This window comes from Rhinolophus hipposideros, assembly GCF_964194185.1.
Source record: "Rhinolophus hipposideros genome assembly, chromosome: 5".
NCBI classification, from domain to species: Eukaryota; Metazoa; Chordata; class Mammalia; order Chiroptera; family Rhinolophidae; genus Rhinolophus; species Rhinolophus hipposideros.
This window is the reverse complement of record NC_138051.1, coordinates 2,439,421-2,461,051: the sequence shown is the minus strand read 5'-3', so window position 1 is coordinate 2,461,051 and position 21,631 is coordinate 2,439,421. Positions and strand designations below refer to the sequence as shown.

Here is a 21,631-nt window from a genome sequence, read left to right as displayed (position 1 = left end):
AGAGGCTTGTCCTGTCACAGACCAGCCAGGAGGCAGGTGGCCAGATGCAGCGTCTTGCCTGTCCCCTCTCACCTATCGCTGGAGCCCTCATCCCTTACCCCTGTGGGCCACCCCATCCTCCCAAGTCCAGCAGACATGAGGACCAGTGTTGTCTGAAAATGTCTTTTTATTTAAGCACAAAATCGAGACATAACATATACATTTGTACATGGAGAAAACATTCCAGAAAGAAGTCTGTAAAACCTTGGTCACTGCCTATCATTCAGTGGCTCTGGGGCCGAGTGGGCTGGCAGCCTGAGGGCGGCCACTGGGGTGGCCAGCTTTTTTGAGCTGTCCCCTCAGTCCACACCCCCACTCCTACAGCCTCTGGAAGACAGGGTGCAGGTGTTAACCATGGACTCCTAGTTGCCCATCACAGTGACACACGTCTTGGAACATCCCTAGGACCAGTGGCAGGTGACCTAGACTCCACGAGGGGTATGGGGGCCCCTGGAGGATTAGTCCGGAACCCTCCAAAAGGGGGCTTATCAGTCCAGCTCGGAGGATGCAGTTCTGGCCGGATGGGCCTGCCCTCCCGAAGTGTTACACAAGTAGATATTGCTGAGATGAGGTGCGGAGTGGGTAGAATCTGAGGCCAAGGCAGAGGACAGCTGTCCCCCAGGAGGTGAGGAAAACAAAACAGGGCCAAACACCTCACACCAGAGCAGTCAGAGCGCCCTCCTAGAAGACTGCTAAAGGCTGGCAAGACAACTCAAGGCTGTCTTCTGTCCTTCCCCACCCCCAAATCCCAACCAACCCCACTGCACATTCAGTAAGTCTAAAGAGAGAAGGGCTCAGGGAGAGCCTCAGAGGGCACAGGGTGCTGCCCACAGCAGGAGGGTGCAAGGGGCCGAAAGGGCTATCATCTGTTTGTGAAAAACACAGGCAGGAAAGAGGCTGGGGAAGCAGGCGAGACGCTCTGGAAGCACAGAGACCTGTCCAGAGTGATCTGGGGAAGAGAGCTGTCTGCAAGCCCGGACGCAGCTCACTGAAAGGGAAGCCGCTGGGAGGTTACCCCGTAGGGGCAAGAAGAGAGGACAGGGCTGTGGAAGCCACAGGCAGGGTCTGTGGAGCCGGGTTCAGGCCAGGCTGCTGGGGGAGGCGTGAGGCCCAGGACGCCGACAGAAATACAATGCTAGCTGGGGTGGGCACAGGTCGGCCGGTGACCCAAGTGCATACGTGCATGCGTGAGTGTAGGGAAAAGAGAACTTCAGTGCCACTGCTTCCAGAGAGACCAAAGAATCCTACCAAACCACCATCAGAGAAGGAAAGACCTTTTTTCCCTTTGTGTAAAAAAGTCCCTGTGCCTCCCTCTCCTTCCCTCAGGTGAAAAGGAGAGCTGGTTGCTGAGAGAGGAGAAGAGCCACAGCACGCCTGTCCAGGTCTGTGCTGGGCACACGTACTGCGTAAGGCACCCATGGGAAGTACGGGTCAGAAGGCAGGCTAGAGGCAAGGCCGTAGCAGAGGGAGGACAGTCAACACTAATTCCCCTGGAAGGCTCCTTGGGCAGCAGACGAGGCAGCGCTGCGGAAGGTCCTGCTGCTGAAGATGCCCTGGGAAAACTCCTGCTGGGCCTGCTGGAAGCTGGCCCCCGTCCGGCGGTACAGGGAGTGCACCTGGGGCAAGAGGCTGTGTGAGGGCGGCCCCAGCCCACCGAGCTTCCCACCCAGAGCCAGGGAGAAAGCTGCTGGCCTCTGGGGACCCAGGAGGCCCCACTGTGGAGCGATGAACACCCCCACAGTAAAGGCAGGGGAGAGGAGCCTGCTTCCTCGGTTTGCTGGCGGCCCAGCACCCACCACTCACCCGCTTCAGGAGGAAGAGGGAGAGCGCGGTGCAGAGGGTGAAGAAGCCAGCCGCCACCATCATGATGATTGACACAGCCAAGTTCTGCCTCAGGGTGGACAGCGCTGCAATCCAACCACTGCAAAGGGAGCAGGAGGCCGGACAGGGCACGTGGGCGAGGGCCCCACGGGTTCCCAGGGAGCTTCCTCCAGGTGGCCGCTGGAGGACCACCCACGCATCCCCCTGCAGCACCCGGCTCTGTGGCCCAGAAGCCTTTGGGGCCCCCCACTGCCCCTGGGGAACCTGTGGGCCACCTGACATCTGAAGGGAGGATGTGGCTGCTGCCCTGCCAGTCAGGAGCAGCACTGGGTACGGCCTTTTCCTGCTGCTGGAAGGCCTGCTGCCCACTCCTTGAGGGCCCACCCTCTGGAAAGGAGAACTACTGGCCAACCCACTGCATTCATCCTGTCACCTCAGCGCCTCCCACTGGGGCCAGGGACAGCCCCTCAGTCAGTCATGTCTCTTTCCTTTCCTCATTTATACCAGGGAATATCCTCATACTTCAGGAGTTAAACACTTCCTACTGTGTTTCCCCGAAAATAAGACCTAGCTAGACCATCATCTCTAATGCGTCTTTTGGAGCAAAAATTAATATAGACCCGATATTATATTATATTATAAGACCAGTTCTTATATAAGACCTGGTATTACATTATATTATGTTATATTATATTATATTATGTTATATTATATTATACCCTGTCTTATATTAAAATAAGACCAGGTCTTATATTAATCTTTGCTCCAAAAGACGCAGTAGAGCTGATGGTCCGGCTAGATCTTATTTTGAGGGAAACACGGTGCAAAGCTACAGATATCAAAACAGTGTGGTACTGGCATAAGGCCAGCCATATAAATAGATAAGTGGCATAGAATTAAGAGTTCAGAAACAAACCCATACATCTGTCGTCAACTGCTATTCACAAGGGTCAAGACCAGTGAATGGGAAAGATGGTCTCCGAAACAGATGGTGCTGGGACAATGGGATACCCACAGGCAGAACAGTTAAGCTGGAGCCTTACTTCAACCATACACGAAAATTAACTCAAAACAGATCAACAGCTTAGTAACAAGTCACACTATAAAACTTAGGAAAAAACACAGTTAACTCTTCATGACCTTGGATTTGGCAATGGTTGTTAAATATGACACCCAAAGCACAAGCAACAAAAGAAAAAGATAAATGTGATACTATCAAGATTGAAAGAATAACACAGAATTAAAAAAAAAAACGACCTGTAAATTACATATCTGATAAAAAGCTAGTATCCGGAATATATAAAGAACTCAACAACAAAAAGAGAATCCAATTACTGACTTAGCAAAGACCTTCAACAGATATTTCTCCAAATAAGATACACAAATGGGGGTGGGGGGAGGGAGATGAGGGTAAGGGGGATCAAATATATGGTGATAAAAGGAGAACTGACTCTGGGTGGTGAACACGCAGTGGGATTTATAGATGATGTAATACAGAATTGTACACCTGAAATTATGTAATTTCATTAACAATTGTCACCCCAATAAATAAATTTAAAAAAAAAAAGATACACAAATGACCAACACACACATAAAAGATGAACAATCAGGAAGTGCCAGTCAAAACCCATGAGATATAACACCTGTTGGTTGACAATAAGAGAAAAAAGAAAAAAATAACAAGTGTTGGCAGGACATAGAGAAACTCTCATACACTGCTATTGGGCATGTAAAGTGGCCGCTATGGGAAACAATTGGCAGTTCCTCGGTAAATTAGACACAGAACTGCCATGTGACCCAGCTATTCCACTCCTACATACAAAAACCCAAAAGAACTGAAAACAGGTACTAAAAACTTGTAAACAGATGTTTGTAGCAGCACTATTCACAACAGCAAAAAGGTAAAACAACCCAAATCCCTATGAACTGCTGGGGGGATGAACAAGATGCAGTTTACCCTACCAATGGAACATTCTGCCGTAAAAAGGAATGAGATACTGATCCATGCTACAACATGGAGCGTGCAAACACCACGCTGTGTGAACGAAGCCAGACACAACACGCCACATGCGGCATGATTCCATTTAGATGAAATGTCCAGGCAAATCCAGAGAGACCGAAAGCAGTTTAATAGTTGCTAAGGGCTCAGAGAAGGAGGGAATGCAGAGGGACTGCTAATGGGTGTGGAGTTTCCCTCTGGGGTGGTGAAAATGTCCCGGAACAAGACAGAGGTGGTGACTGGACAGCACTGTGAAGGTAACTAAATGCACTGAATTGTATACTTTAAAACGGTTTTTGGGGTGGCTGCTTAGCTCAGTGGGTTAGAGCGTGGTGCTAATAACACCAAGGTTGCCGGTTCGGTCCCTGCATGGGCCACTGTGAGCAGTGCCCTCCTTAAAAAAAAACAACAAAAAACACAAAAAATAAAATAAAATGGTTTAAGGGGTAAATAAAATGATCAATTTTATGTTATGTATATTTTATAATCAATAACAAAAGGGCGTGATTATATCCACCCTGCCGTGAGTGTTAGGAAGTGAGATGAGAAAGGCACTGGGAGGGGGGAGGCTGCAGAGGCTGTGAGGGGCGGCGCCAGGACAGGAAAGCAAGCCTCGGGGTTCCCTGAGTCCAAGGTGCAAACAGCAGTTATTAGTCACAGCCTTTCTACCAGGATCTCACTGAGGGTACAGAGTAATGAAATTGGGTCTTTAGACAAAGAGAAAGGGGGCCAGATTAGAGACAACACAGGAGAATAAGAGGGGTGGGGGGAGGGCAGCAGGCCCTGCTCGGAGTTCCAGGTGAATCAGCCCCCTCCCCACTGCTCAGGACCTGCCAGCTCCACTGGAGGAAGGGGACCAAAACAGTGCACCCCTTCCAGCCTCAGGCCTTTAGCCAAATGTAATGTTTCCTGGGCACTGAGGCAGAAAGGAAAACATCAGCCATCAGCTTTTCTTTTTGAGACTAATTCTGAGCGGAGGCCTACAGCACCCAGGAAACTCAAGCCAACCATATGCTCAGAGAGCAGGCAGAGGAGCCCACCCAGAAGAGGTTACAGGACCTCTGGAAAAAGTCACAGCTCAGGATCTGCAAAGACCAGGCTACCATCAGCAGTCACTCAAACCCAAGGGCTTGTCTGGGACATGTGGAAAGGACACCGGCCTCTAGGAGGGCTTGGCAGAAGAAAAGGAGGAGGCTGCAATCCAGCCCAGGCAGCCTGAGGACTCGGGCCACGTTCACCCACAACACCCCAGAAAGTGGTGGGCAGGCAAGACAGTGAGTGACTGGCCACCAGTGAAGAACTGGAGAGGGGCCCGCAGGCAGATCCACGCTGGCCCAGCCACCGCTCTCCCCACCGTGGTGCAAGCGGGGTCATTGGTGGGGGCTCTCTGCGGCTGTGAAATAGGGTGACAGAGGCTGAACCTCGCCTCCAAAGCACAGTTCCCTCTGTACTGCCCCAGGTCTCACCTGTCCCCCAGGTTAGGGATGCCGATCAACTGGATGATATAGATCCCTATTTGACAAAAAAATACGAAGAAGAACACGAAGAAGCTGAAAGAGTTGTCGGACCTGTGGAAAGAGGGGGAATCAGAAGTCACAGGAGGGCTTAGGCCTGACTCCTCAGCATTCCTCACTTGATCTGCCATTTCTCCTCCCTAGGAGCCAGGATAGAGGCGGGAGAGAAGACAGCTCCAGGGGCCCAGCCACACCGTGTCTACAGACACAGACACCTCTGACTATAACCCAAAAGGGCCTGCCTTTCGCTGCCTTCCCATCAAGGGGTCAGTGCTTGACCCTTCCTCAAAGAGCTAACAAAGTTGCTTCCCCAAAGGGACAATATAAAGAGCTTAACAGTCCATCTCCTGGAGTATTTGCATTTCCTAACAGGGAAAAAAATCTAAGCCAAAAGAATAACCCTCTAACAATAAAACTGTACACCTGGCTGGCAGAAAGGGTGTCTGGGGAGAAAACACTAGACAACACTGGTGTCTGGAGTACCTCCGTCTCCATGACCTTGAGAGCTGGAATAGTCAGAGTTCAGGTCCTGCCTGCTCAGTGCATGGGATGGGGGTTCAGCTACCGCCCTGCCCCCTATTCCTGGGGCCTGCTGGACTCCTAGCCCAGAAAGCATCAGCTCTGAGGCACAATCCCAAAAGCGCTAGGCGTCTGTGAAGTGGATCCATTAATGTCCACAGTATATTCTAGGGCAATCGGTCAAATATTGGCACTCAGATGCTACAGAGGAACTAGGGAGGGTGGGGAGGGGTGTAGGTGAGCACAAAGAATGAGTCACTGAGAGGATATCTGAGTCCGGCTCTAGCAGAGACACACCCTAGAGCCTCAGAAGGGAGCTGGCAAGTCCCCTCCCTCTTCCCAGGGGCTGAAATCCTGCACCAGAAAGACCAGGCACAGTGGGAGGACTAGTAAGGCTCCTGCTCTCCTCCCTAGGTCTCCTGGCCTGGTCCAAGGACAGTGCCCAGAGCAGACCTCAGCTACAACAAAGGGGAATGACTCCGATCCCTGCCTGCTCGGGCTGTGGGTGGGGCTGGAAGGGAATTTCCCATCATTCTCTTCTGCTCTGGCTGGGACGGGGCCCCGGGGATCATGGCCCTTGCCCGGCTACCTGGGAGGTCAGCCATACACTACCCCCTCGCCCCAGCCCCACTAACCTGAAGGCCTTATAGATGGGTCGGTACCAACAAAGGAAGGCACAAGGGGTGAAGATCACAAACCACAGGATCGAGAGACCGAAGTCCACCCCCTTGCTGCTGTCGACCAGGAACCAGGCCAGGCAGGCAAGCAGGTTCAGGAACAGAGTCACTGAGTGCACTGCGGAGGGGCAGAGACACATGGGCTGCAGCCAAGGTGGCTGAAGGGCCCCCGACATGGCCACCAGCCCAGGGAGGAGGTGAGGTCCATGTGAAGGGCAGCTGCAGCAGGAGTAGAGGCCTCCCAGGGGTAGCTCCCATTCCTGCTTTTCTGGGACCAAACCAGCTCCTAAGAAGTAAGGGGACAGCCCAGGATTCGACGGGTGGCAGTGGAGGGGGTGTGGACCCAAGGGCTGATCTGTGGGGAATGAAGTCTTTTCCTGGGGTGACCCGCAGGGGCGCGACAAGGAGTCTCTGCCTCACTCCTAGGAGCCCAGGGGTCTGAGGGGACGCCTCTGTGCAACAGGCTCGCACCCTCTGGCTAATCCCACCCACTTGACGCGTTGTCTGGACTAGCCCTTGAGGGAAGGTTCCCAGGACAGGGAGCGGATGGGAGGGCCACTTCTCCCACAGCCCGGCCAGCCCTGAGGAAGGCTGCAGTCTGCCAGGGAGGAGCAGCCAGAGCATAGATGGGGTTCTCGGGACACACGCCACCTCCTCCTTGAGCTCAGAGGGGCAGGAGCCGACTCACACATCCAAAGATAGTAGAGCATCTTGCATATCCGCTGGTAGTCGGCCGGGATCTCTGTGGAGAAGTCCTGATAGAAGCAGGGCTTGACAGGGCACCAAAAGGGGAGGGGCGGCCAATTGTTCTCTCTCACTGTGAGGAAAGACAGGACGAGATGAGGCCCACTTCAGCAGCAGCCGGCAGGGGGCACACACTGGCCCGGCTATGGGCCCCCAGGGCTCCCAGAGGGGCACCAGTAAGCAGGGCGCAGGGTCTCCATGGGTACGAGTGGGATGGGACACACGCCCAGAAGCTCACTCCAAAATAATGGACCCCAAATGCACTGGGAAACAGAGCTAAACAGCTTAAGCGATTATTTTTATCAACAACAGCCCATAAGCAAGGAACCGAGGGCCAGTGCCCTGCTGGATCAAAGAATTTTAGGGCCGGGAAGGAGCGCAGAAATAAGCCACACCTACGAGTCTCACAGTGCAGGCCTGCACTCCCACCCTGCCGCTCTCACCAGGCCCACACCATTCTGAGATGACCGAGAGCTCCACAAAGGTGAGGCTGCCCCAGGAACAACAGGCGAGGGCACTGTCCACCTAGGCCTGGCGGCCCAGGGCCCGCCGGCCTCCCTTACCATGTAGGCTGGCCACAGTGTTCTGTAGCTCCCGCTCCTTGCGTTCCAGCTCGGCTGCCTTCCTGTCCAGTTCTTCCTGCTGCCGGAGCAGGCTTGCCTGGGCTGCAGAGGCCACAGCCTGGAGCGAAAGGGGGACGTGGGAGCAACCGGACCCGAGAGACAGAGGGCGAGTGAGGGACGTGCCCCACGTAGGGAGAGCCAAGCGGGCAGTCCCAGCCCCTGAGTGGTAGGCGCCTGAGACCACCACAGAGAGGCCTGTCCCCCACTGGCCCTCACTACCTCTGGCGCACCGTTACCGGGGCTCTCCTCTCCCCTTCATCCTGAAGTGAGACAGGAGAACCATCCCCTATACTGGAGTCCAGGCCAAGTTCAGATATAGTGACTTCGAGGTGGTATCAATGAGTAAGAGGTCTCAGAAGAGACTGCCCCGTAGCCAGGGACCCAGGGACCAAAGCCTCACTTGAGAAGCCTGGAGGAGGTATGTGGAAAGAGGAACAGTGCCAGCGTGCTAGCAGTGAGGGGGGAAGCGAGGCACTGGGGGATCTCTAGTTAAGCCCCTCCCCCTGCTCTGCTGCCAGGAGCTGCCCCGAGGTCCCCCTGCACTGTGACCGGCTGCGGCCCAGGAGGGCCCCTTAGGCTTGGGCCTGCTCTGCCAGGCTTCCATGGTGTGCAGAGCCCAAGCACTATCCCCTCCCCAGGCAGAGCAGAGCCTCCGACTGAGGCAGCCAGGGGCCTGTATGTGAGGCTGAGCAGAGCTGGGCCCGGAGTTCCAGCTCACGGCTCTGCTCCTCCTGGGAAGTGCAGATGGGGGGCCCAGTTCCCCCGAAGTCTAAAGTCCTTTCAGGGAGCAAGTATCAAACTGGTCATCTCACCGAATGACAAGCCCGGCATATGTGTACATACATATGTGTGTTTCCTCTCTCTCCTCTCTCATTCTCTCTCTCTCCAAAAGGAGTGCTCAAAAAGCTAAGGCGGGGAGGCCAGATGGCTCGGTTGGTTAGAGCGGGAGCTCTTAACAAGGTTCAATTCCCGCATGGGATGGTGGGTTGCGCCCCCTGCAAGTAAGATTGAATAGGGCAACTGGACTTGAAGCTGAGCTGCGCCCTCCACAACTAGATTGAAAAGGAGCTGCCGCTGAGCTGCTGGAGGGGCGTCTAGATGGCTCAGCTGGTTAGAGCACCAGCTCTTAACAACAAGGTTGCTGGTTCAATTCCCGAATGGGATGGTGGGCTGTGCCCCCTCCAACTAAAGATTGAAAACGGTAACTGGACTTGGAGCTGAGCTGCGCCCTCCACAACTAGATTGAAGAACAAAAACTTGGAGCTGATGGGCCCTGGAGAAACACACTTTTCCCCAATAGTCTCCAATAAAAATAAAAAATAAAAAGTTAAGGCTGCCTTCAAGAGGAAAATTCTGGGCACTGGGGTAGCAGCAGGACCAGAATAGACAACACTGAGGGTGTTCAATCTCTTCTCCCCAAGTCTGACTTTAGTTGAGCAAGACCCAAGACCCTACAACCCACCACCACACTACCCAGTTGGACAAAAAGGACGCCTCGCCTCTAGGCCTTGTATTACAAGATTCTGGGGCCGTGGATGGGGCCCAGGCGCCCAGGCAGGGCAGCACTTCCAGATTGAACCAGCCAGACGACGGGAGTAGCCGGGGGCCCCCGGGGCCCAGAGCCCAGCTTGGGCAGGCAGGCTCGGGCACCGTGCTCACTGCACTGCCTACCTTTGGAAGCTTTCGCATGTAGCTGTCTCTGAGAATACTATCTCCTCCCAGCAGCCTCTGCCTCTCTGAGAGCTCGCTCACTGCCAGGAATCTGGCAGGCAGGAACTTGCTGGCCTGTCTAAGCAGGAGCTGCAACATACAACTCACTGTGGGTCATGCTCACCAGGGCGGAGAGGGGCATAAGGCAGGGCAGTGAGGCAGCAGGGGGAAAGCTGGGCACCAAGCAGACAAGAGTCAGTGTTTGGTGACAGAACAAAGGAAAACAGGAAGGAAGGCAGGAATAAATGAGTTTAAAAAAACCCAGAAAGATCCTGGGCCCTGAGTGAGAGAACAAACCAAAAGCCCAGGGAGGATCTGGAATGGCATGGCCAGGGCACTGTTCTGTCTGATGACACCTGGGAGCCAGTGTGGTGAGTAGGGCTTGTTGGTTTGTGCTGGAGTGGGGTGCGGGGTGAGGGTCTGCGCAAGCAGACCCTCAACATGCGAGTGACGACCCCAAAGAGATTATCAAGAGGGCCCTTGAAGGGGAACCAGGGGTGAAGGCCCTGTGCCCACCCTCCAATCTCAGGACTCAGCTACTGATCTGGGTGCTTTCATTTCTGGGAAGAAGAGGCAAAAGGGACCTCTGTCAACAGTACCTGGGGTGTTGGCTGGGTTGGTTCCACCGAGGGCTGGAGAACCGCTGGCTGGGAGGGCCCCGGGAGCTGGGTGACAGGAACCGTTGTGGCTGCATTTGCCTGCGCGGGATGGATCCAAGGAGCGAGGTGAGTGGACCGCACTCATTAGCCACACGGGGCAAACCCACAGCAGGGTGAGTGATGTGCCTGCCTGTGAGATGCACTCCCTCGGGGCCTCCCGCTGCAGCTTCTCAGCCGAAAGCCTCTGGCTTGGCAGTGTGATGCCCGACCCAGCACCCCTGGCCTTTCTGGCCCCAGGGCACCTGGCACTGCTCTACCCGCCCTCCTCAGCGAGGGGCGCACATCGTGGACCCCAAGGGGAGAATTCCTGACTTCCTCATCTTTCCCCACCCTGCAAGTTCAGGTTAAGATTGTCTCCTGGCTGCTGTGTGCTACCGTGGGCTGCCATGGGCTGCCATGAGTGGCCGGCCGTTGATCTATAACCGGCGACTCAACCGGAGTGGGGGGGGTGGAAAAGCGGGGAAAGACTGTCCGCTGGAGGACTAAAGCTTTTCAGAGCACTTTGTTTCTGCCAAGGCTCCTTGTCCCAGAGACCCCAGCACCACCCAAAGAACCCGGCGAAAGGGGGCATGCTCACCAACCTCTGAGAAGGGGTTGAATTCAGCCAGGCCACCTTGTGGGGCATTGGTCAGCTGGGTCACAGAGGGATCCTGAGAAGGTGAGAAAGAGCCATTAGGCGTAAGGAGAAGAGAGAACATTGGTGAGAGGGAGAGACGTCACCAGCTCAGGGCCAACAGGCAAACCCAGCAACACGGGGCTGAAGCGAGGCTGCTGAGAGCCCTTCCCGGGGCCCCGAGCAGCCTCTCCTGAAGGCTCCTGTGCACGGCCCGCCCGGCCACGCAGAGCTGCAAACCTTGTCCCCTTTCTGGAAAGGGGCTGGGTTTCAGCCCAGATGACTGCCCATAAGACACAACACAAGCTTTACACTCTGAGGCCTGGGAAGTGACACCACACGTGCTGCTGTCAGTGCCCTTTACAGGTTCACTCGGTCCTTAGTATTTACTTCCAGGTAGTGGGGGCTGGGGCGGGGGCGGGTTGGTGAATGAGGTGGCGACTTTTCCCTTTATAACCATTCTGTACAGTTGTACTTATTATTTTATAGAAAGCCTTTATTCCTCTTAGTTTTTAAAGGACAGCTCAAGGTTCTGGAACAAAAACATGCTGCCGGCTGCCTGTGCTGATTTGATTAAATCAGGCAGACTTGCTAGGATGTGAAGGGTGCAGATAAAAAGCCAGAAAAATGATTTTGGTTGTTTTTTTCTGGATTCTTTTGAAAAAAATGCGAAAATGTCCTCAGAACACAGCCTCTCCCTAAGTGTTGAACCTCTCCTTTCCCACCCCCGGCCAGGGCCTGCACAGGGCTCTCTGCCACCCCCTCACCCTGACGGTTCCGGCCGGGCTCTCCCCAGCCGGCACTCACCCAGCAGAGGTCTATCACCTCACCTGCCCCATACATAACAGGTGTGGGGCTCAGCTCAACAGCGATGCTTGGGCTCTGGGGGAAACAGCTGTGGTGAGGGTGGGCAGACAGCCACTGCACTCTGCCAAGGCCCGTGGCAAGCTCCCATCTGCACACCTCACCCTCCCACCCCCGTGTCTCACTACTCACCCAGAAGCTCCTATCCTTCTGGCCTAGCCTCACCTCCACCAGGAAGCCTCCATAGGTTGCATTCTTAAACACAGTATTAACATTAGATAGGCCCCCAGAGAACCCCCTCAATTTTTCTATTGAGAGAGTTCTGTGGAGGTATGCAATAGTTGTCCTGGGTCTCAAGATAGGAGCTGGCTCCCTATTCTAAACATTTCTAGGGCTCAGGGTCAGGTTGAGTATGTTCTCTAACCTTTTCACACGTATCAACTCTCATTTTCCCAGCTGGGCCACCAGTTCCTAGAGGGTAAGACTGTCTGACCGGCCCTAGGGCCTAGCTCAGAGCTGGGCACACCCACCAACTCACTCCTTGTCTCTGGTTGGGCCTCACACTCTGTACCCCCACCCACTCTCCTCTGCAAAGAAGCAGTGTAGCTATGTCCTTTTTGCTGGACACCATCCCTGCCTGGTGGCTCCTGCAACTTGGACAAAGTGACGAGGTAGGTTCGGGAGAATACTTGGAGATGGAGGAACTGGCCTTGAGGTTATGTTTTGAGGGAACGACTAGCAGATTTCTCCTGGAATGAGTGGGCTAGCTTCCTGCAAGAAAGATTGGGGCTTAGTATCTGTTCCCCTTTTAGACTGGGCAGACACGAAGCCACAGCAGAGTGAGGGAGCTGAAGTCCCACGAGTCCCACATGAGACCCACCATCCGAGGAACTGGTTACTCCAGCCGGACTCGCCCCAGCACACAGGACGGAAGGCAGCTCTGGTGGCAGTTTCACTAGCTGGCATACACATGCTTAATAGGCACCTCCAGGCCCATGAAGAGGTGTCACTTCCTTTACCAAGGGCAGCCAGAAGAGGACTCTGGGGGCAGGGAGCCAACTACCCTGTCCACACCGATCCCTCCTCCTTTTTCCAAAATCTTGAAGACACAGGCTCACCACAAACCAATCCCACCTTTACAAAGAGGCTATCAACTCTGAGCCAGGTGCTTCTGCGTCCGGTTCATACTCTGGCTTCCATGTGCCCAGTGAAGAGATTGTAGAGAGCTGCAGCTCAGGCTACACACGAGAATAAATGTTGCATGCTGCAGGTCTCCTCTGCTTTCTCTGGAAGGCACTGCCCAAATGCCAGGCTGCAGAGAGTAGGGCACTGGCATCGCAGCGGCAGCCCGAGGGCCCAGAGCACCTTGCTTGTGAAGAGGAGCCTAGAACACTCTGGGAGACACGGGGACTTCCCACCTGAGGTGACCTGGGCTCTTTCCGAAAGATGTGGGTGGTTTCAAGAGAAGCTGAGGCCTGGGAGAGTGAGGGAGGGACAGAGGGAAGGAGAGAGAGAAGGAGGAGGAGGACTCAGGAAGGGAGCTGACATTTACTGAGTGTCTATCGTGTGCCAGGCTCCCCACACCAGGAAGCTACTATGAACTTCTAGTCACCCCAGAACTGGCCACTGTGCCAAGCCATCGGAAAAGAAGGATCTAGCAGCCTTTTTCAAGCTGGTTCCTTGAGAGGAGAGAGCCTCACTGCCCTAAGGCATCCTGTTTGCAGTGACTGGACTTCTCGCCGTGCATCTAACACTGCCCTCCTTACGGTCCCTACTTGGGAGAATGGAGAAAACAGTCATCAAATCAGTTTGTGTGTCCGGCGGCTCAGCCGGGACCCTCCTCCTATTCCACTACCCTGGGACAGGGAGTATTTGCAGTTTGCAGCTGGAGAAAGCGCCGGCCTGGAGGGGCAGCAGCTCATCCAGGATCTCAGAGGTACTGGCTGAGCCTGAGTCTGAATCCAACTCTGTCTCTGAAGACACAAGTGGCAAACCTGAGTGAGAGGGCAAAGCCCAGGTCTGCCTAGGTCAGCAGTACACCCCACAGCCAGAGACAGCGCCCACAGATGGAAGGTGCTCCATCACATGTGGCTGAATGGACGAACTCCACTCTGGAAGGACCTGACAAGTGCCCCAGTAGTGGCTGGGACAACTGCTTCTGCTCATTTCTTTATCCCTGGGCCTCAGAAAAGTCCTGGGGAACACCCTCGGCAGGACACATGCAGTCTGCCAACTGGGGCTCACACCGGCGGGCCCGAGTGAGGACCCTCAGTCACAGATTCAAGTCAACAGCAGCAATCCTTCCCACTCCCCAAGCATCAGCTGACTCATAAGTGGGTCAAGCAGTTATTTAAAAGGATGGTAAGAGCTAAGTTTCACTTACAAAGAAGTAACCTAAAACTCCCTTGGTGCCGAAGGCCTCAGACTGGCTAAGGCCTTGTACTGAATTTATAACAAAAAGCTGCTGCACTCAGTTCTTTTCATTCTGTGAACAGTCACAGTGTGACGGACACACCGAGTTGAACAGGGCGCAGCTCTTGCCCTTCCAGTCTGCAAGCGAGATGGGGAGCTGAGACCTTCGCACCCAGAACCAGAGGCAGGGCGGAGTGAGACAGGCGGGGAGGAGAGGGAGGTCCGCGGGGCTTCAAGAGGAGGGAAGGAAGGCCCACCACAGCCCAGGGGCAGGGGAACACTTCCTCGTCAAGGGTGTGAGGGCCCCCGCAGAGTTGGGCCAGAGCTCGGCAAGGGAAGGGGCCTTGACCAACATTCTTGTTTTCACTGGTTTGGCAATCTCTTCCCCTATGTCTCACAGGTCCTGGCTGTGCTCGAGCTCTGTGACTTTTCCTCGCTTTCCCACCCTACACTCCACCCAAACTCCCAGTGTGGGGTTTACTTCAGGCTCCAAATAAACACATTAAATAAGTACCTCATGGACTAAAAAAAGTCAGCCATTCTCTCTGGGAGGCATAGAGTGACCAATACTTTGGAGCCACTGTGAAGTCCTATTTGCTTTGGAGGCTGTGTGTCACAGAAGAAGGACAAGCATCCCCAGACAGGCTGGCTGGGTACCAAGCACACAGTCACAGCTAACCTTGGTAGTCTCTGACCCAGAACCTGAGAATCCATCCTCAGGAAATATGACAAAAAACATGTAAAAAGCTGTACCTGCAAGATATTCATTGCACCAATATTTGCCACAGGAGAAAAAGCAGGAGATGACTCGAATACCCACCGACAGTAAGAACAGTATGGTTTCTTGTTTCCTCGATGGCCTCAACAGCCATTAAAAATCACAGCTATGAACACAGGGCAGCAACACAGAAAAGGCTTTGTTACATGAATACATATTTTTTTTTTTTTTGTCAAAAGCACTCACATGAAAAGAGACTGGCAGGAAAACACATCAAAATAACAATGGTTATAAAAACTGGTAGAAACATGACTGATGTATTTAGTTTTCCAAATTTTCTATAATGTGATTATGCTATTTTTACTTTAAAAACACACGTACTTTTAAAAAAGAGCTTGAGTCCCCACCAATGAGCAAGGGCCCTCTCGGGGCCCTCCCTGCATGGCGGTGATGTACAGAATCTCCCAGAAGCAGCCTCAGCCACCTGGCCTGGCCTCCGGGCCCTGCACCACCTGCTGTGAGCACTCCTGTCTGCACAGCCCATCCACAGTCACACGGAACCGCCTGCCACCTCCCTATACAACCCATTCCACACCAAGCACAGGGCGAGAGCACCAAGGACAAGCATTGGTTCTTGGCCTCAAGAAGCAAACAGCGCAGAGCAGGAAACAGGCCAGGGTGGCGGAGACAGCACGTGGTCAGTGCTGTAAAGGTGGGGGCAACACACAGAGGGACGCAGGGACGAGGCTCTCTGGGGGAGTCAGGGAAGGCTTCACTGCGGTGGCATCGGAGTGGACCTTAAGAGGCTGAAGGACTTGGCACGCACTAAAGCAGGAGGCAAAAACAGTGTTTGTAAACACATGGCATCTTTAACAACAGCTTGCGTGGGAAGGAGGTGGCAGAAGAAGGTAACTGGGGTCAAATATATGGTGATGGAAGGTGAACACACAATATCAACCGATGGTGCCAAAAAAATGTATACAAGTGGACACTTTGGTCAGCGTTGCTCAAGCAGCAGTTCACCATCATCAGAAGTGTCTGGACGCTGATGGGAACCACTTTGAGCCCCTCCTGTAACTGCAGAAGTCAGATGTGACCTGTATTCATATTTGTTATCAGTGTATATTATCACAATTTTAATAGTTTTTTTCTTTCTTAAAGTGTGTATACATTTTTTTTGGTACCCTCTGTGTAGATGACGTGTTACAGAATTGTACACTTGAAGTCTGTGTCCGTTTACTAACCATTGTCACTCCAATAAATTTTAAATAAATAAAAACAGCTTGCATGTGCACAGGGAATGGGAGAAGATTCTGGGGGCTGGACAGTGGGTTGTGGAGCCAGGAGCAGCAGGGAACCAGCCTGAAGCGTCGCACCAGAATGCAGGAGTTGGGACTTCGGCCTGTGGGCCATGGAGGGAGACCCCGAGATTGTGAGCAGGGAGTGCCGTGACCGTCTCCTCCAGCAGCGAGAGCCCGCTGCACGGGGAGACGGATGCTGGGCAGACTGGCGGGGACGCGACAGGGTGACAGTGAGGACTGAACTACGCCAGGGCAGCTGGGGATGGACAAAGGGGACGGACTCCAGGGACCCTGCTCAGGTAGATGCCACAGGCTCGGCCACTCTCTGTATTGGTCGGGGAATGGCGCTACTGCAAGGCAAGAGGGGGGGCAGGGAAGGGAAAGGAAGTTGAGTGACAGCTTGCTAGCTTGGGTGATGGGGGAACAGGGCCACCAATGAGCAAGAGAAGTAATGATGGGAGAAGAAGAACGGGTTTTCCAGGAGTGGGTGTGTGGGAGCAGGGAGAGGACCCGAGAAGGTACTGGGTCGGACTGGAGATACCTATGGAATATACCTGGTTGCAATGGTAGGAAATGGCCAGGTGACAGCTGAGTACTGGTTTGAAGCGCAGGAGAGAGGTGAGGGCTAGAGTTCTAGACCTGAGATCGTTGTCATGTGGATGCTATTCTGAAGCCACGTCAGTGGAGGAACTTACTCAGAGACGTATACAGTGAGAACAAAGCCAAGGACAGAACTCCAGGACACCCCTAAACACATGAGACAGAAAATGAAAACAGGCGGAGGAGGTCAGAGTTAGCAGAGTTAGAGGCCAAGGATGGAGAGAATTTCAAGGACCACCAAACGTGTGTGTATCTCACAAGCAGTGGACAACCGCAGGCCCCGGCTCTGGGCGAGTGAGGCGGTGTGGGGGCCGTGGGGGTGACGCACGTGAGTGGCCTTTGGTTCTTGGTGCTCCTTGAACTGAAATACCCTGTTTCCATCTGCCAGGCTTTGTGCTCTCGACCCGAGCCTTTTCTACCACAGGAGTCTGCCCTTCCTCTTCTGATCCCTTTGGCAAGTTTGCCTGCCCTATCATACCCCTGGTGCTGTCACAGTCAGTGAGCGCTTGCTCTTCTGTCAGATCAGAAGCTCTGGCAGGCCATGTGCCCATTTACCTTGGTGTCCGACACGGGCCCTCAGGGCAGCAGGGGCTCAGGGACGAGCAGAAATGTGTCAGCACCTCAAAGGAGCACCGCTGGAGAGGTCCCCGTTTGCTAATGTGCGCACAGCACTCATCTCTGAACAAGTGGCAGCTACCCCTTGTTTGTCCTGCGCAAGCGTTACCTTTCCTCTGCACATAGAATTAGTCTTAACACAAGCGCAGAGTCAAAGTTCAGCTGTCTCTGGCCAAGCGCTAACACCAAGCCTGGCTCCGAGCACCGACCAGACAGGCAGAGAGACAGTGCACCCGGGCAGCTGTCTATAGTTGGCTACACAATAGGAGCCTTGCCATTTTCAAAATTCTTGAGACAGTGCTCCTGTTCCACAGGAAATCTCTACCAGGTCCACTGGTGGGTTTCAGAATTCCCAAAGTTACAGTGAAACTGGAGCCCATCCTCTCTGGGAAGTGGCAAAACCCTCAATGTCTGTGCTCAGAACCTCATGTACCTTCATTCACACCCAAGTCACGTTTCTGCCACCACTTTCTCCTCCCACAGGAGAGAAATGTTTTAAATCCTTGGGAAGCAGCCACACCACTGAGATTATCTTTTAACTGCAGGGAGGCAACGTGTGAAAGCGATATTGTGTGATCTGGCAACCCACAAAGACGGAAAGGCTTTCTCTGTTCAGCACCACCAGCTGGTCCAGCCCCCTCCCGGAGATCAACACCGGCAGCGGGCGCCGGGGGTAATCTGGCAGAAATGCCAACGGGGAAAGCAGCCCTGGGGTTTGCCTGGTGAGCTGCTTGTTAGCGGGCGACTGAAAAATCAAATGCCTGCCTTTAGCCCTCCACCTCTTCGTTACAGGAGCGAACGGGGAGCCTTGGGATCAGACACGCTGGAATCAGTCCAAAGCAGGACCCGCGTACCCAGAGGGCACCCAGCAAATGCGCCATCATTAACACAGGGATTAGGGAGTGCCAGCGGGGGTTGTGACATCAGTCGGCAACACTTGGCTTGCAGTTTCCTGCTTCCTCCTACAGATTTGGTAAAACTTCTGCTGCACTCCCGTGACAACTTTCCTTCCAGGGCTCTCACTTTGCAGGAAGTTTTCTAGTAATCCCAGTTATACCTATAGGCAAGGAACAGGTAAGAAGCCCACACCCACAGTGCGGGCTAGGGGTGCGTAAAGAACATGGGTAAGGAAGTCAACTTAAAGTGGCACGAGAGATTCGCGGGACATTGAGAGTTACCAGAAAAAGGATTCCATGGTCGAATAACTTTGAGAAATGCTGGGTCAAATAAAGCTGAGTAAATGTCTTTACTGTAGGATTCCTCAGAGCCTGTAACAAACTAACAAGCCTTGTCAATCTTCAGGTAAAATGAAATAAGCAGAGATTCCCCAACTTACTTGAGCGCAGAACCCTGGGCATCTTTCAGGACTGGTATCCCTGGGAAGATACGCTGCTTCAAAGTACCATCTTTAAAAGCCCAATACGGTCTGTATTACTCCAGCCCCACATACTGGGGAAAATAGCTTCGCTAATCCTAATTGTTACTTTCACCCCTACCAATACTGTCATTTCAATGGTGACCGTGGTGATGATATCACAGCCTGTCCTTAGCTGGCCTAAATAACTCCAAGGCAGCGTAAGACCAACATCTGAACTTCAAAAACCTTTAAAACAACACTGTCCTGGCAATGAGACCCAGGTCTGGGGCCCTTACTGCTGCAAATTAGCTGGTGACTCTGGCATGTCCCAACTTCACTGGGTTCTTGGTTTTCTCATCTCTAACCTGAAGGGGTTGCGATGGATTTCTGAGGATGTTCCCGGCTCTGACAGTCCACCCTGGACTCTGAACACCCAGCAGATTTTCATAACCCATCACCAAGTAACAGAAAAAGGGACTCTGCTCTGAAGGCTGGGGAAGTGTGACAGTTTCTGGGCCTATCACCTCTCTCCTGAGCTCTGTGCCAACACCCTGGGTAAATGAAGCTGGGCTCACACCCAGCCACGCTCCCAATGTTCCAGCCCCGGCAGTCAGGGAAGCAGACACTACCATCACCAGGAGAGGGAGGGCAGCTCTCCAGGAGAAGGAGCTTGGGGCCTTCCAAAGCTCCTTCTCCCCACACAACTGTGTGCCAGAGGAAAAGCCCAGCCCAGGGTAAGGAAGCGGAGAACAGCAGCCATCCAGCTCTCCTCCCCACACAGGATCCCCCACCAGATGTTGCTCTTCGCAGGACCACAGCTGCTTCCTGTCCTGCCATATCTGGGGTCTGCCTGATGGACGGTTGAATGCAGAAGTTACTACCACAGTTTGCACAATCATTTCTGGGTTTGGAGATGTGGTTTAAGACTTTCAAGCTGCTATTAATACAGGCCCGACACAGGCCAATTATTTTGCCCACTGCTAGCACTGGGAACAAGCTTTCTGTATCTTTGAACGGCTGACTGCCTCTGTCAGACCGCAGTAGACATTTTATTTGTGATTCTGACAGGATCAAATAAGAAAGCAAATGATTACACAGCACACACATCAAAGGGCTGCTAGATCCTTAATACAGCTCAAACTCCAGTATTATATAGCAGTTTTGTAATTAAAGCAAAACAATTACCAGAAGACACTGGCAGAAAAAAAAAAAAGCAAATATTCTTTCTTTACTCAACTAATAGAGATGACTGCGTTACATAAGAGACAAGGTCCTTGCAAAGATTCTGTCAAGTAGCATTAAGCGACAAGAGGAATGTCCGGAATTCTGTGACGTTACAGAGAACAAGCTACCAAAATCTGCCTGAGGGCTGCCATTGGCTAAGTCACCTTGAGAACAAGAAAGAAGCATGAGATTTTCACTTTCCTGACAGTGTATAATAATTTTGTCCTAGTCTCCTTTGTCTTGGCTTTGACCCCTGAAGGGATTCAAGGGGGGGAAAGCTCAAGCTGTGAGTTGCAGGAAGGACCCCTCCAAGGACTTCCCTTCCACCTGCAGGAAACTTGGAAGCTGCCAACGACCCGAGGACAAGCAGGATAAGTGAATGCGCCGCCAGGTGACATCCTGGCAGAGCAGAAACCTCAGGGTTCATAAATCACCGTGGGCACGAGCAAGCTTTCCTAGAACCGGCTGTGAGCAGACACAAAACAAGGTGTCAGAGGGGTAGTAGCACGGGGGAGGCGCATAAATGTCTGACTATTACGTTGTTTAGTACACTATCACTTTGCGAGGCGTAGAAATGTCTATTACATTGTTTTGTGCACCTGACACTAATACAATTTTTTTAAATTGAAAATAATAATGCTATAACAGAAAGCTTCTCAAAAATAAGTAAATAACACAAAATAAAATAAAGAGGCACAGGCACTTGGCGCCAACAGGAGTCCCAGCGTCATCGGGAAAAAGAACACCCCTGCGCTCCCAGTTCCAAGGCAGACGGGCTTGGCTTCCTCCCGCCGGCCGCCCGCCCAGAGGCCAGGCCAGCCGAGGCCAGCGCCCCCAGCACCCCGCCAGCGCCCCCGGGCTCCCAGGCCCTCCGAGCCCCGCCTCGTCCTCCCTCCCGAAGCTGCGCTCTTCGGTTCAGCCCAAACCAGTTCAAACCAGGTCCAGTGGCCACGGCTTCAAATTCCTACCAAGGCCCGATCTCAGCCTCTCACCCTCTCCCAGCCTTCCTTTCCTGACAAACCTCGGGGGGCTCGCCTGGGTCTTATCCGCTAATTTGGCTGTCGGGGGGGGCGGGGCAGTCTTGGCATTTTCCACATTTCTCCATCCCACCAGAGGTTTTCACCCCTATGCTGCCGCCGTCACTCCCTCTCCCAACGTGACTCAAGCCAAGACTGCGGCATGTGGTAGCCACATTTCCCCCCCGGTGAAGTCACTTCTCTCCGTGACGCTAAGGGGGTGTCCAGTCTGCTCCAGGCCCTTCCTCAGCGGTGCCCGTCAGACGGGCTTCGCCTGGAGAACTAGAGGGCCCTTCTCCCCAGGCTACAGCGCCCCGCCCCTCCAGGGCCACCTGTTGCTAGTCCCGCCCTCCAGACGCTACAATAGGCCAGCCCTCAGAGCCCGCTCTCCCATTGGGCAGTCAGCCCGTCTCTCCTACGCCACGTCTCCCGGCTCTGGCGAAAGACGCCCGGTGGCGGCCTTTGGCCTTAGAGAGAGAGCTGTGAGTTGGAGCCTCTACCTGGAAGGGGTTTATGTCCACTGGGTCCGCGAAGGGGTTTGTCTCGAAGGCCGACATGGCGGTCGGGGGCCGACGAGCGGGTTCCGCGAGCGCTTCTGCCTTCGGGCACCTAGACCCAGCGGCGCTCTTCGCGTAAACCCTCCACTTCCGGGAGTGAGGCGGACGT

General features: G+C 53.7%; 1 protein-coding gene across 4 annotated transcripts; it reads right to left on the bottom strand.

Moving 5' to 3' along the window:
• Window positions 1–149: 149 nt before the first annotated feature.
• SCAMP2 (secretory carrier membrane protein 2) lies at window positions 150–21,619 on the bottom strand. 4 transcript variants are annotated; one of them, XM_081049430.1, is made up of 10 exons: window positions 20,971–21,217; window positions 12,603–13,197; window positions 10,887–10,955; window positions 10,246–10,344; window positions 7,877–7,994; window positions 7,258–7,386; window positions 6,528–6,687; window positions 5,326–5,427; window positions 1,843–1,960; window positions 150–1,655 (listed from the first exon to the last, which is right to left on the bottom strand). In XM_081049430.1, exons 2-10 carry the CDS (start codon window positions 12,603–12,605, stop codon window positions 1,521–1,523), a joined length of 933 nt encoding a protein of 310 aa, XP_080905556.1. In that variant the 5' UTR covers window positions 12,606–13,197; window positions 20,971–21,217; the 3' UTR covers window positions 150–1,520. The 4 variants fall into 4 exon arrangements, with proteins under 4 accessions (XP_080905556.1, XP_080905555.1, XP_080905557.1 ...); XM_081049432.1 differs by lacking the exons at window positions 12,603–13,197; window positions 20,971–21,217 and adding exons at window positions 9,608–9,736; window positions 21,466–21,614 and having other exon boundaries at window positions 151–1,655; XM_081049429.1 differs by lacking the exons at window positions 12,603–13,197; window positions 20,971–21,217 and adding an exon at window positions 21,466–21,619.
• Between the last annotated feature and the right edge of the window lie 12 nt (window positions 21,620–21,631).

Coding starts and splice junctions, on each gene's coding strand:
- SCAMP2 (XM_081049432.1), bottom strand. CDS start 21,522: ATGTCGGCCTTCGAGACAAACCCCTTCGCGGACCCAGTGGACATAAAC. Junction 5,428..6,527: donor CCCATCTATAAGGCCTTCAG/GTTAGTGGGGCT, acceptor CTCTTTCCACAG/GTCCGACAACTCTTTCAGCT. Junction 1,656..1,842: donor CCCTCTTCCTCCTGAAGCGG/GTGAGTGGTGGG, acceptor CTCTTGCCCCAG/GTGCACTCCCTGTACCGCCG.